Consider the following 12546-nt stretch of genomic DNA (forward strand, 5'->3'; position numbering starts at 1 on the left):
TTTAAAAATCATCACAACGTATTTTGATTCCAATTCTTAGAAGCAGGGAAATATTTGTTTCCATCTATATAAAATAATTTTCCTGGCTGTGTCACAGGACCTGTGAAGGTGTCACCTTCCATATTTAAAGGGATTCATTCAGCATCACATTTACATCTTTAATTACTTGATTTTCTTCCAGAACTATATCAACATATAGAATCCAACCAACATTTAACAATGCTTTCAGATGAACTAAGGTTTAATGTTTGAAAAAGTATTTATTTTAATGTTTGAAAAGTATTTTAACATTTTAATGTTGCCTTCATAGTGAATTATCAGATCAGTTGTTGGGCAGAGGGTGAGGAAATAAAACTCTGCTCACTGTCCATCTTCCCCAAAAGAGGACAAAATCAGGCAAACCTGCTCTTATAGAATTCTATAGACATTTGGTCATATGCACTTCTCCCAGTGGTAGAAGCCATAGAGTGCTACCAACAAAATCACCAGAGTTAATTTCCCTGGAATACGTAGAGGGAATCAACTTGTTTTCTTCTCAAACAATTTTGAGAAGTTTGTGACGATTGTCAGGTTATTTTGCATTCCCTTTCAAGCCATCTTTACTGTTTGCCGTTAGATGCTCCTTTGTATTCAGATCTGGCCTCAGAATGATAATGTAGCACTTGGGGATGAAGATACAGCCCAACAATCCAGTACTGGAGGCCAAGATGGAGAAGACCTGCACAGCCACCATATACTTCCCTTTGGTACTCAGGTAGGCGGGCACAAAGGACACCCAGACACTGCAGAAGACCAGCATGCTGAAGGTGATCAGCTTGGCTTCATTGAAGGCCCCAGGCAAGTTCCTGGCCAGGAAAGCCACCACAAAGGAGATGGCAGCCAGGAAGCCCATATAGCCCAGGGCAACATAAAACATAGCGACAGAACCTTCGTTGCACTGCAGGACAATCTGCTCGGTTTGAGAATGCATGTCAGCCTCAGGGAATGGGGGAGAAACTCCCAGCCAGATGAGACAGATGACAACTTGGAGACCAGAGCAAGAAAGGACAATGGAGTTGGCTAAAGTCTTTCCCAGCCATCTCCTCACAGCATTCCCAGGTCTTGTGGCCAGGAAAGCCAGCACCACCGTGATTGTTTTGGCTAAGATGGAAGAGACGGCAATGGAGAAGATGACGCTGAAGGATGTTTGCCTGAGAAGACAGGTGGCTGCCCTTGGACGACCAATGAAGAGGAGGGAAGTCAAGAAGGACAACAGAAGAGAGACCAGGAGGATGTAGGAGAGGTCCTGGTTGTTGGCCTTGACTATGGGAGTTTGTAAGAATTTGATGAAGATTGCTAAAATGAAGGCTGTGGCCAAAGATAAGAAGATGGCAAAGGAAGCCAGAATCATTCCCAAGTCTTCTTTGTACGACAAGAAGGTTATATTTTTGGGGATGCATTTGGTTTGGCCTTTATTTTGATGGTGATTTTTTGGACATCTTGTGCACTTCTCTGCATCTGGGGAGAAGACAGGCAAGACCTCAAATATTAATGTTATATGATCATAATAAAACATACCTTTTGATTACTGTCTACAAATAATAAATTATGGCTATGATATTGTACCTCAAAATCCAGGTCTGTAAAGGAAAAAAAAAGATGGGTTGAAAGCTCTCTAGTAAAAATGAGGAAGGAAAACAGCCAAAATCAACAAAAAGGATGGGCTTGGTGAAGTCAGGAGTGGGAATAAGCTGGCTGGAGTGGAGAGGAAGGTCACAAAAAGGTGAAGAGCTTCCTAAGATTTACCGATACATCATCAGACAGCTTAACCCTCAACATTATACAAATCCAGATCCTGGCACTTGAAAACGCCATTGTCTCACCATACTCCTTTCTCAAAAGTCTGGTGTGCTACTAGGGATCCTTTCTCGAGAACCTGGATGCAGGGGGTAGATATTTATTTCATGACCTAGTAGTGGAATCAGATTCAGCCAGTGGGATCAATTAGATGAGATTTGGTTGAGAAACTTACACAGATACGTTTTGAGAGAGCTGCAGATAGTGCAAAAGACATCTGAGAAAAGAGGGCATACAAAGAATCAAGAAGGTGATTTGTAGGTGAGTGATTTATATCCATTATCTTGATCTTTTGCCTCTTCCTCATCCATGGAGGCCCCTAATTCTAAAGATTTTCAACAAATGTTGATTACAATTCAATTCAGCCTACTATCAGTGATTTACATAGCCCCAGTAAAGCCATACATATTTCATGGGGTGAGGATGAGGTGACAGAAATTAGTTTTTATAGAACACTTTCTCTACATTGGTATAAATAGCACCTAGCACTTAGACTTTTAAATCACTTCACAATGTTTTACAGCCCTCTCTAAGCAGTTTAGAGAGTCAGCATGTTGCCCCCAACAATCTGGGTCCTTATTTTACTGACCTGGGAAGGATGGAAGGCTGAGTCAGCCTTGAGCCTGGTGAGATTCAAACTACCAACTGCCAAATTGCAGGCAGCTGGCAGTCAGCAGAATTAACCTGCAGTACTGCATTCTAACCACTGCCCCACCGTGGCTCTTCTCTATAGATATTTTTACTCTGTAGTTTTACGGTGGTTGTTCAGCTTCAGTTAAGTGAATGGTGCCCTTGATGTGTTTGCGTTGTTTATTACCTATTATTTAAATGGCTGATTGTTTTTTTCACACAATGGGCACTTCCTGAGGAACTGCCCTATGGAGCCCTATTCAGGGACAGTTCTTTCTTCAAGGACTTTCCTATTGTATTCATGGAAGGCATAATACCTTCTCTCAAGAGAGAAGCAGAGTTGAGCCAGTCTTCAACTGACAGGCTCCTACAGACAGAAGTAGACAAGCCATGGTTACTTAATCAGCTTTTCTGCTAAATGTTGCCATATGTACCTGATCAGGTCTAAGACAATTCATTGCCGCCAACTTGCCATGACCAATTTGCCACGGCCAACTTGCTGCGGGACAATTCAGTGCTGTATTAAACATTTCATTTGGTTATTTTTATTATTGGTGACCACATTTTCATCCAAATTATTGTAACTATTGTTTTTCTGGATTTTTAATTTTATTATTATTGCTCACGGTTCTGTCAAAATTAATTTAATTTTTGTACGGTTGAATTGTCCCTCAGCAAGTTGTCCTGTGAAGAGTTGGTCATGGGGAGATGACTGTGATGAGTTGTCCCATTCCGTACCAGATTTGGGCTGCATAAATGCAGAAAACAATTCAATATTAAAAAAGATATGCAAAAATGAACTTCTGTCTCGTATTTATCGAGGTTTTCAACCTAGATCTGTTAGTTTTCCTTAGTTTACTTTAATAACTGGCTTTTTGCCATCACCCATGAAACTCTTTGTTCACGGCTCACAGGTTTGCCTCCAAATATCCCTGAATGGAAATGCTTCATGGACTGTTCTCCCCATGTTTCAAGAACTGCCTCCCTCTCCCCTCGGTGTCTCCTACCTTCCTGAGTGGAGATGGTTCCTTCTGCACACAAGATACACCTGTAGCAGCACAGAGGCCTTCCTTCCAAGACCACCTTGGCTTGGCCAGGGTGACAGTTTGTGGTACACCTGGAGCGAGGAAGGGACTGAGAAGAAGCAGCATCAGTCAAAGATGGTTGGGTGTTGCCACCGTCATGAGACATTCATCTGTTTAACAGGTCTGCTCATCCCTACCCTTTTTTTCTTTCTAGGAAGAGGTTACATTGGATTGTTTGTTTGTTTTTTAGGACATGGCTAACTAAGTGGAGACAGTTGGTACTTTTGCTGGAAGTCTTCAAAGAGAACCTGGATAATTACCTGTCAAAGATGATTTACTGAATCCTGTACTGAGCAGGGGTTTGGAAAAAATGATTTCTCAATTCAGCATTAAATTCAGCAATCAAAGAAGGGGTGGGACTGGGAAAGGAGAATAAATATAAAAGTTGGAAGGGACCTTGGATGTCTTCTAGTCCAACCCCCCATTCAAGCAGGAAATCCTATACCAGGGGAGTCAAACTCGCAGCCCAAGGGCCGGATGCATCACACGCTGGCCATGCCCACCCCCAGTTTAGCGAAGGGGGGAAAAGTCACGATACGTCATGTGATGACAATGTATCACTGTGAGTTTGACACCCCTACTCTATACTATTTCAGACAAATGGTTGTCCAATCTCTTCTTAAAAGCTTCCAGTGTTGGAGCATTTACAGCTTCTGGAGGCAAGTTGTTCCACTGATTAATTGTTCTAACTGTCAGTAAATTTCTCCTTGGTTCTAGATTGCTTCTTTCTTTGATTAGTTTCCATGCATTGCTTCTTGTCCTGTATTGTCCTATATATTGCCTGATATGCAGAAGGATACTTAGCCATCACATGAAAATCAGTGGGGCATCTTGAAGTGGGCAGGAAGGAGATTCTGGGGAAATAGAAGGAGTATTGTCTTCAATGGGACCATTATTAATTTGTGGAATTTTCTCCTAAAGATCTGCTGGGGGACACAGGTTGATGAGACATAATAGCTAGGCCTCAATTCATCTATTCCATGAAACCAAGTACTCTTTAATTATGGTTATTGAATTCATCATGGTTAGCTAATTGTGTAAAATTGTCAGTGTGGGGCAGAGGCTAATATATTTTAATAGGACTGAGAAGGGGGAAGTTCAAACCTACACAAGGACATTTCTTGAGAAAAGTTGGAATCTAAGCCAAATAATGTCTACCTTGGCTTATAAACCCAATAATTAGGCCTGTCAATGAATTAATCTAAATCAAATCAACCATTTTATGCTGTGGTGAAATCCAATTTTTTTTACTACTGGTTCTGTGAGTGTGGCTTGGTGGGCGTGGCTTGATGGGCATGGCAGGGGAAGGATACTGCAAAATCTCCAATCTCACCCCACTCCAGGGGAAGGATATTGCAAAATCTCCATTCCCACCCAACTCTGGGGCCAGCCAGTGGTGGTATTTGCCGGTTCTCTGAACTACTCAAAATTTCCGCTGTCAGTTCTCCGAACTGCTCAAAATTTCCACTGCCGGTTCTCCAGAACCTGTCAGAACCTGCTGGATTTCACCCCTGATCTTATGGCTCTGAAGTGTGAATTCAGCATACTGTGTATTTCTTCCAGGATTAAATGTTATAGGATTCTCAGTTCTACATCCTGACCTTTGGAATCACGTAACTTTGCTGTTTTAACTACAACTCAGCCAAGACAGGCAGTTTTGTTCTTAAGCTGCTGATAGCAGTCATCCGATCACAGCTTGCTTTATAAAGAAAAACAGAAGGAAGAAGATCCAAGTAGTATCTGGATAAACCACATACACTTCTTGACTAAAGTTTCCCGTTCTGTGATCCATGCCCCCCCCTCTCTTTTTTTTTAATCCAAGGAGCCCAACAACATCTTTGAGAAAGAAGAAGATCCCAAGCAACCCTTCATCCCAGCTCCAGCAACTCTCTATCCACTTCACAACTAGTTGGAAGAATGAAAGAAAGGTTGGAGGGCATCAGATGAGCAGCCTCAGCTAACCTGGTTAAACCGCTGGGTCCAATTCACGGCCTCCTGGTCAAGAATGAAATCCAGCTCTTTGGACCTCCATGGTCTGTCTATCCACCCAAACTGCACAGCCCGAAAGGACTTATTAGGAAAGAGCACCCAGTTCATGGCATCAAATTTGGCAGCGAGGTCCCCTTTCCCATCCAGATACACTCCACCCATGCAAGTATTGTAGAAGTGGGAATCTCCCAGGAAAGGATGAAGCTGCAATGGCAGAAAAAACAACAACATGAAGGAAGAGGATGTTTTACAAGTACAGTTGGATTCTGCTATGAAGCTCTCTGTAAGTGATGGGTGTGGTCAGAGAGATGGAAGGCAAATTTCAGCCACTCCTTGCCTCTAAGATAAAAGAATAACAGAGTTGGAAGGGACCTTGGAGATCTTCTAGTCTAAATCCCCACTCAAGCAGGAAACTCTATACCATTTCAGACAAATGGTTGTCCAATCTCTTCTTAAAAACTTCCAGTGTTGAAGCACCCACAACTTTTAGAGATCAGCTGTTACACTGATTACCGTAATTCTTCTCATTGTCAGGAAATTTCTCCTTAGTTCTAGGTTGCTTCTCTCCTTGATTAGTTTCCACCCATTGCTTCTTGTTCTGCCTTCAGGTCAGAGGTGGTATTCAGCAGGTTCTGACCAGTTCTGGAGAACCGGTAGTGGAAATTTTGAGTAGTTTGGAGAACCGGTAAATACCACTTCTGACTGGCCCCATCCCTATCTATTCTCTGCCTCCTGATTCACCGGTAATTGGGAGGAAATGGGGATTTTGCAGTAACCTTCCCCTGGACTGGGGAGGGAATGGAGATTTTACAGAATCCTTCCCCTGCCATGCCCACCAAGCCACACCCACCAAGCCATGCCACACTCACCAAGCCATGCCCACAGAACCGGTAGTAAAAAAAATTCAATCCCACTACTACTTCAGGTGCTTTGAAGAATAGCTTGATTCCCTCTTCTTTGTGGCAGCCCTTGAGATGTTGGAATACTGCTACTGATGTTTTAGATGCCCCCAAAGTTGCTTTGCAAAGTGAGATGGGTGACATATGAATTTGATTTTTTTTTGTGAATAAAATATCAATTTAACCATTCCTGCTTTATCTTCCCTGCTATGGAAATAATGTATTTCTATCTGTGCCTAGTAATCTTTGTGAACTGTCACAATTTTATTCAAAGAGGAAAATATGTTTTTATTTGGATATCACTTCCGGATTTGTACTTGTGAAGAAAAAAAATTGAGACTTTGACTTTGGTTTTGTCAATTAGAAAGATTTGTCGTTATAGAAATGGTTAGTTATATATTAATGAGTAAAAGCAAAAGTTGAGGTTGCAGTATTTTTATCTTGTACTGTACTAAGAGTCGGAAGTCAATGCTTTTTCTTTTCTTTTCTTTTTCTCTTTCCCCTTGTATCTCACACCCCATTTTCCCCACTCCCCTTCCTTCCCTTAACTTATTCTATTTAAAATAGAATAGAATTACAGAGTTGGAAGGGACCTTGGAGGTCTTCTAGTCCAATCCCCTGCTTAGGCAGGAAACCCTACATCACTTCAGACAAATGGTTATCCAACATTTTCTTAAACCCTCCAGTGTTGGAACATTCACAACTTCTGGAGGCAAGTTGTTCCACTGATTAATTGTTCTAACTGTCAGGAAATTTCTCCTTAGTTCTAGGTTGCTTCTCTCCTTGATTAGTTTGCACCCATTGCTTCTTGTCCTGCCTTCAGGTGCTATGGAGAATAGGTTAACTCCCTCTTCTTTGTGGCAGCCCCTGAGATATTGGAAGACTTACGCTCCCACGTAACACCTCTCCTGCGCGAGCTGCATTGGCTCCCGGTGGTCTTCCGGGTGTGCTTTAAGGTGTTGGTTCTCATCTTTAAAGCGCTCCATGGCTTAGGGCCAGGGTATTTGCGAGACCGCCTGCTGCTACCGATAACCTCCCACCGGCCAATACGCTCTCACAGAGAGGGCCTCCTCAGGGTGCCGTCGGTTAGGCAATGTCGGCCGGCGGCCCCCAGGGGGAGAGCCTTCTCTGTGGGGGCACCTGCCCTGTGGAATGAGCTGCCTCCTGGAATACGATTGATCCCGGACCTCTGTACCTTCCGTAAAGCCCTGAAGACGTTTTTATTCCATCAAGCCGGCCTAGCCTAAATGGTTTTTAATTGGGATTTTAAATTTTATGGATTTGGGGCTTTTAAATTGGGAAGCCAGTGATTTAATTCTTTTTAATTATCTTAATTTTTGTATTTGTATGTTTTTTAATTTTGGCTGTCCACCGCCCTGAGTCCCTTCTGGGAGAAGGGCGGTATACAAATTAATTAAATAAATAAATAAATAAATAAATAAATAAATAAATAAATAAGACTGCTATCATGTCTCCCCTGGTCCTTCTTTTCATTAAACTAGACATACCCAGTTCCTGCAACCATTCTTCATATGTTTTAGCCTCCAGTCCCCTAATCATCTTTGTTGGTCTTCTCTGCACTCTTTCTAGAGTCTCCACATCTTTTTTACATCGTGGCGACCAAAACTGGATGCAGTATTCCAAGTGTGACCTAACCAAGGCATTATAAATTGGTATTAACATTTGACGTGATCTTGATTCTATCCCTCTGTTAATGTAGCCTAGAACTGTGTCGGCTTTTTTGGCAGCTGCTGCACACTGCTGGCTCATATTTAAATGGTTTTCCACTAGGACTCCAAGATCCCTCTCACAGTTACTACTGTTGAGCAAGGTACCACATATACTGTACCTGTGCATTTTGCTTTTCTTGCCTAAATGTAGAACCTTACTTTTTGCCTTCTCTTTTCTATATTTTATATAATAAAACAAAACCATAACAAAAATAAAATAAAATAAAATAAATGAATTTGATTTAAAAAGCAACAACAACTATTCAGTGATGTAGTAGAATCAAGTCATTGATACCGTGCCATGGAACTCCAGCCCAGGAATCTAAAAAGGGGATGGAGTGGAGGATTTCCTACCCCAGTAACCTCATAAAATGGAAGAAGACAATTGAAAGTTTAACTTCCTCACACAATCTAAAATGTCTTTGAAACCTGAAACCATGCTTTTAGGATTTCTAAAGGAAACCAAATACCTGCCATGTTTGAAGGACTACCCTGTGATCTCTTTCCCTCTTTGCTTTTTGCTTGGACCTGGATAAGTAGGCATCGTGTAAAGCCCGAGCAAATGCCCAGGCGAGGTTGTAAATACCGTAGCCATCCAGAGAGAATGTTTTTTCCACCACCTCTTCCTGCAGGGTCTCCAATTTCTCATTCTCCTGGCATCTCACCCTTCCTTTCACAGAAAGGAGGTGTCTGGAATACGAACAATTGAATACCATTTGGCCAAAATTTTGCATAGGGCCAAAAAATGTTTCCGAAACTTGTGGTCTTTTTTCAGTATGGATTAAGAAAGAGAAAAACCCCCGGAGATGCCGAGGAGACAGTATATCATTGGATAAATTCAGAGTGAGGTCCCACATTGCTGTGGTGATCCAAACTTTTGCCAGGATAGGCTTGATGTGCCTTTCAATGAAGGATTGCAAGGCATATATCAAGCTGTATAAGTGACGGGATTCCCCGTAATATATGCAAACGCTGATATTGTTCCACAATTGAAACGGTTCATTGAACAATAGATCCATTTTCCAGGGCAATATGGGGATGTTCACCGAGAAGGCTACACAAATTGTGTTTCTTGTTAAAATGGGCCTCAAAGTTCGGAGAAATCTTTTTCCATTGTCGGTGTCTGGTGCTAGAAGACCGATCCAGTTCCATCCGAAATGGTGGAGCACTTTGGCAATTCCCCAATACAAGTATTCTTCTTTGGGGACCATCCGGTAGATAAATGGGAACTGGGTTTTATCATTCAGAGTTTCAGACACAAAACCATAACTGACCTAGTAAGAAAAAGAAGTGTGGGGGAAAAAAAATTCAGGCCAATGTTTGAAGAATATGATCTTATCAGTTTGAGCAGTTCTTTCTCCCAAGATGCTGGAGTAGTTGGTTTCTGCACTAGGCAGGATGATGAAGTAGACGGTGTCAAACTCAATTCACCTGTTACTACAGCAAGGTGCTAATTTATCTTAAGGTCTGAAATCTTGCAAGCTCCTACCAAAATAAATTAAGAGAATAATCCTGAAGCCCAGCTAATACAAGTCAGTTAAAATATTTACATAAGTGCTTTCAAACTGAATGGGAAGAAATATTTTACTGGACCAGTTGCCGTAGAAATTGCACAAATACAGCTGTAATATAGATATAGCTGACTTCTAAACCTGGAGGCTAAAATATATGAAGAACGGTTGCAGGAACTGGGCATGACTAGTCTAATGAGAAGAGGAACTAGGGATGACATGATAGCAATGTTCCAATATCTTTTTTTTAACGGTTTATGTATATATTTTCACATTACATACATAAGCGCTTAGTGAACAACATATTGTCTGGATCAATTTATTTATTATATAATAATACTTTTCCCACTCCTATACTTTTCTTTTCTTTTTAGTGTTAATCTGTCCATTTCTGCACAATCTAATTTTTTTAAATAAATTACATCATTCTCTGTAGGTGTTTCCTCATTTTTCCAGTACAAATGTGCAAATACAATTCTTGCTGCTGTCAAAACATGTAATATTAAGTATACGTTCCCTTTATCATACTTTTTAAGTATTATGCCTAGCAAAAATATCATCCTATGTGGTGGACATGTGTAAAAGCAAAGAAATATTGGGCAAAAATATATACATGGTTGGAAAAAATGTTAAAGCAACATATAGATTATAAGCAATGTTCCAATATCTCAGGGGCTGCCACAAAGAAGAAGGCGTCAACCTATTCTCCAAAGCACCTGAAGGCAGGACAAGAAGCAATGGATGGAAACTAATCAAGGAGAGAAGCAACCTAGAACTAAGGAGAAATTTCCTGACAGTGAGAACAATTAATCGGTGGAATGACTTGCCTCTAGAAGTTGTGGGTGCTATCCAACACTGGAGGTTTTTAAGAAGAGATTGGACAACCATTTATCTGAAATGGTATGGGCTTTCCTGCCTGAGTAGGGGGTTGGACTAGAAGACTCCAAGATCCCATCCAACTCTTTATTCTGTTAACTGGCACCTCTTTAGAAACAATGAAAGAATGAATAGTGTAGGACAAGAACATTCTAACGTTCATTCTGTGCATTTTGCCTCTCATATCAGACTTCCAGTTTAAAAAAAAAAAAGATTTTCACGTTCACCTTACAAGCTATGAACTGGAAGAGTTTGCTAATAGTAAGAGGAGTTCCACAATGGAACCGATTGCCTTGTGAGTTGGTAGACTCTTCTTTGCTGGAGCGGTCTTGAAGAGACTAGACGGTAATGTTTTGGGAATGCCAAAAGTGGATTCTTGTGTACGGCAGCAGAGGCTGGGAAAGAAGATCTCCAAGACCTTCCATTTTTGCTTCTGAAATTCAAACTGATAACTTCTCAAGGTCTACCCAAGGAATGAAAATGAGGAAATGAGCATCCTTTTCTTTTGAAGTATAAAACTCGGTGATAACACGATCTGTTTGGTGTCCCACACTGACACCAAATAGCACCACGTCGATTGGAGCAACACAAAAATCATCAGCCACGCTATCACCCGCCATGTTCATGAGTTCATCAAAGCCCGGCATTCCACAAGCAATGCCATCAACAGACACATTGACCTACAACCAGCCTACAAATCCCTCTGCACAGCCAATCAACTGCATCCAAATCAACTGCACAGCCAATTCAGAGACCGCACCAACCCTCAACCAACCAATGCAACCTTCTCCCACCAGCAATTCACCTCCCAATGTCCCTGACCTGATGTAATCTCCTTATCACAAGACCCATTACAAAGACCCATCACAAGACTCACTGATGACTCACAGTAGGTCCATTAAAAGACCCTCACTTGACACACCCACACCTGAAGTCCTTATAAACAGAAGAACATAGACACTGACATCCCCTAAACTCCACTGAAGATGTTACCTAGGTTGGTAATGAGATGTTCAGGAATGAACCCACAAGCTCAGAGAATGAACCTTCACCCTCGTCCTACAGATGTTTGCCACTATTGCAAACTTGATCTCCATTGCCCTGTCAGGTTTAACTATCCTTCAACCTGCTGTTTCAATGGTCATGGCATATTCCTGGGCAGGACACATCAGTGGTGGGTTGCTACCGATTCACCCTGGTTTGGGCGAACCGGTAGCAGAGGCAGCGGGAGGCTCTGCCTATCTGCTCGGACGTCATCAAATATGATCAGCTTCTGCGCAGAAGCTTTTGCGCATGTGCAGAAATGGCATGCGCGCAAGTGAAGCGCGTGTGCATGCGCACGAACTGATAGCAAAGGTAAGTGAAACCTGCCACTGGGACACATCCAGGTTTGGCTTTTCTCCCCATCTCCATTCATACCTGTGGCATCTTGTAGAGATTCAACATGGTGGAAATCTGCTTGGAAATGTCGGACTCGGTCCCTTCAATCACAGCCAGCAGCCTCTTCTCTCTTCCACAAATGTAGTTTGGAACATTTGCCTGTCCGGTGGAGAGCAAGTCCATCAGGGCATCGGCGGTCAGTCCTGGTTCATAATAGTTCTCGTAGATGTCATAGCCCAGGGTGATATTGGGCAAAACATGGGGATTCCGGTTGATCTCACGAATGGCAAAAACAAAGGACAGAAGGTACCACTGTGCAATATAACCTTTGCTTCAAAACAAAACAAACCCCACAACCACCTTTAATATTCATTATTTTTACAATTCATTCATTCAAGCACAGGATGGATTCGAGACCCTTTCTAACTCTATCCTTGCTACTCTTACTAGAAGTAATAATTATAATACCAATACTACCTGTTGTAGGAACCTGGTATGGATAGTCTAGAGCAAAGAAGGACTAGGGGATGAAATAATAGCATTATTCCAGTATTTCAGGCTGCCACAAAGATGAGGGGGTCAGCTTGTTTTCCAAAGCACCAGAAGGCAA

General features: G+C 41.9%; 1 protein-coding gene across 1 annotated transcript; it reads right to left on the minus strand.

The window, feature by feature from the left end:
* Window positions 1–571: 571 nt before the first annotated feature.
* On the minus strand, window positions 572–12217 carry LOC148116018 (vomeronasal type-2 receptor 26-like). The gene is made up of 5 exons (XM_087884752.1): window positions 11976–12217; window positions 8640–9443; window positions 5514–5744; window positions 3474–3600; window positions 572–1497 (listed from the first exon to the last, which is right to left on the minus strand). The coding sequence occupies exons 1-5, from the start codon at window positions 12117–12119 to the stop codon at window positions 572–574; spliced, it is 2232 nt and encodes a 743-aa protein (XP_087740878.1). The 5' UTR covers window positions 12120–12217.
* Between the last annotated feature and the right edge of the window lie 329 nt (window positions 12218–12546).

The sequence above is a fragment of the Pantherophis guttatus genome, chromosome 2 (assembly GCF_059756535.1).
Source record: "Pantherophis guttatus breed Tessera chromosome 2, ASM5975653v1, whole genome shotgun sequence".
NCBI lineage: Eukaryota > Metazoa > Chordata > Lepidosauria > Squamata > Colubridae > Pantherophis > Pantherophis guttatus.

Bases quoted from the DNA above. Each gene is read 5' to 3' on its own strand.
- LOC148116018 (XM_087884752.1), bottom strand. From the start codon at position 12,119: ATGGACTTGCTCTCCACCGGACAGGCAAATGTTCCAAACTACATTTGT. The intron at 5,745-8,639 runs GTATTTGGTTTC...CTGCCATTGCAG, and splicing joins TAGTCCTTCAAACATGGCAG to CTTCATCCTTTCCTGGGAGA. The intron at 1,498-3,473 runs GTAGGAGACACC...TCTTCTCCCCAG, and splicing joins AACCATCTCCACTCAGGAAG to ATGCAGAGAAGTGCACAAGA.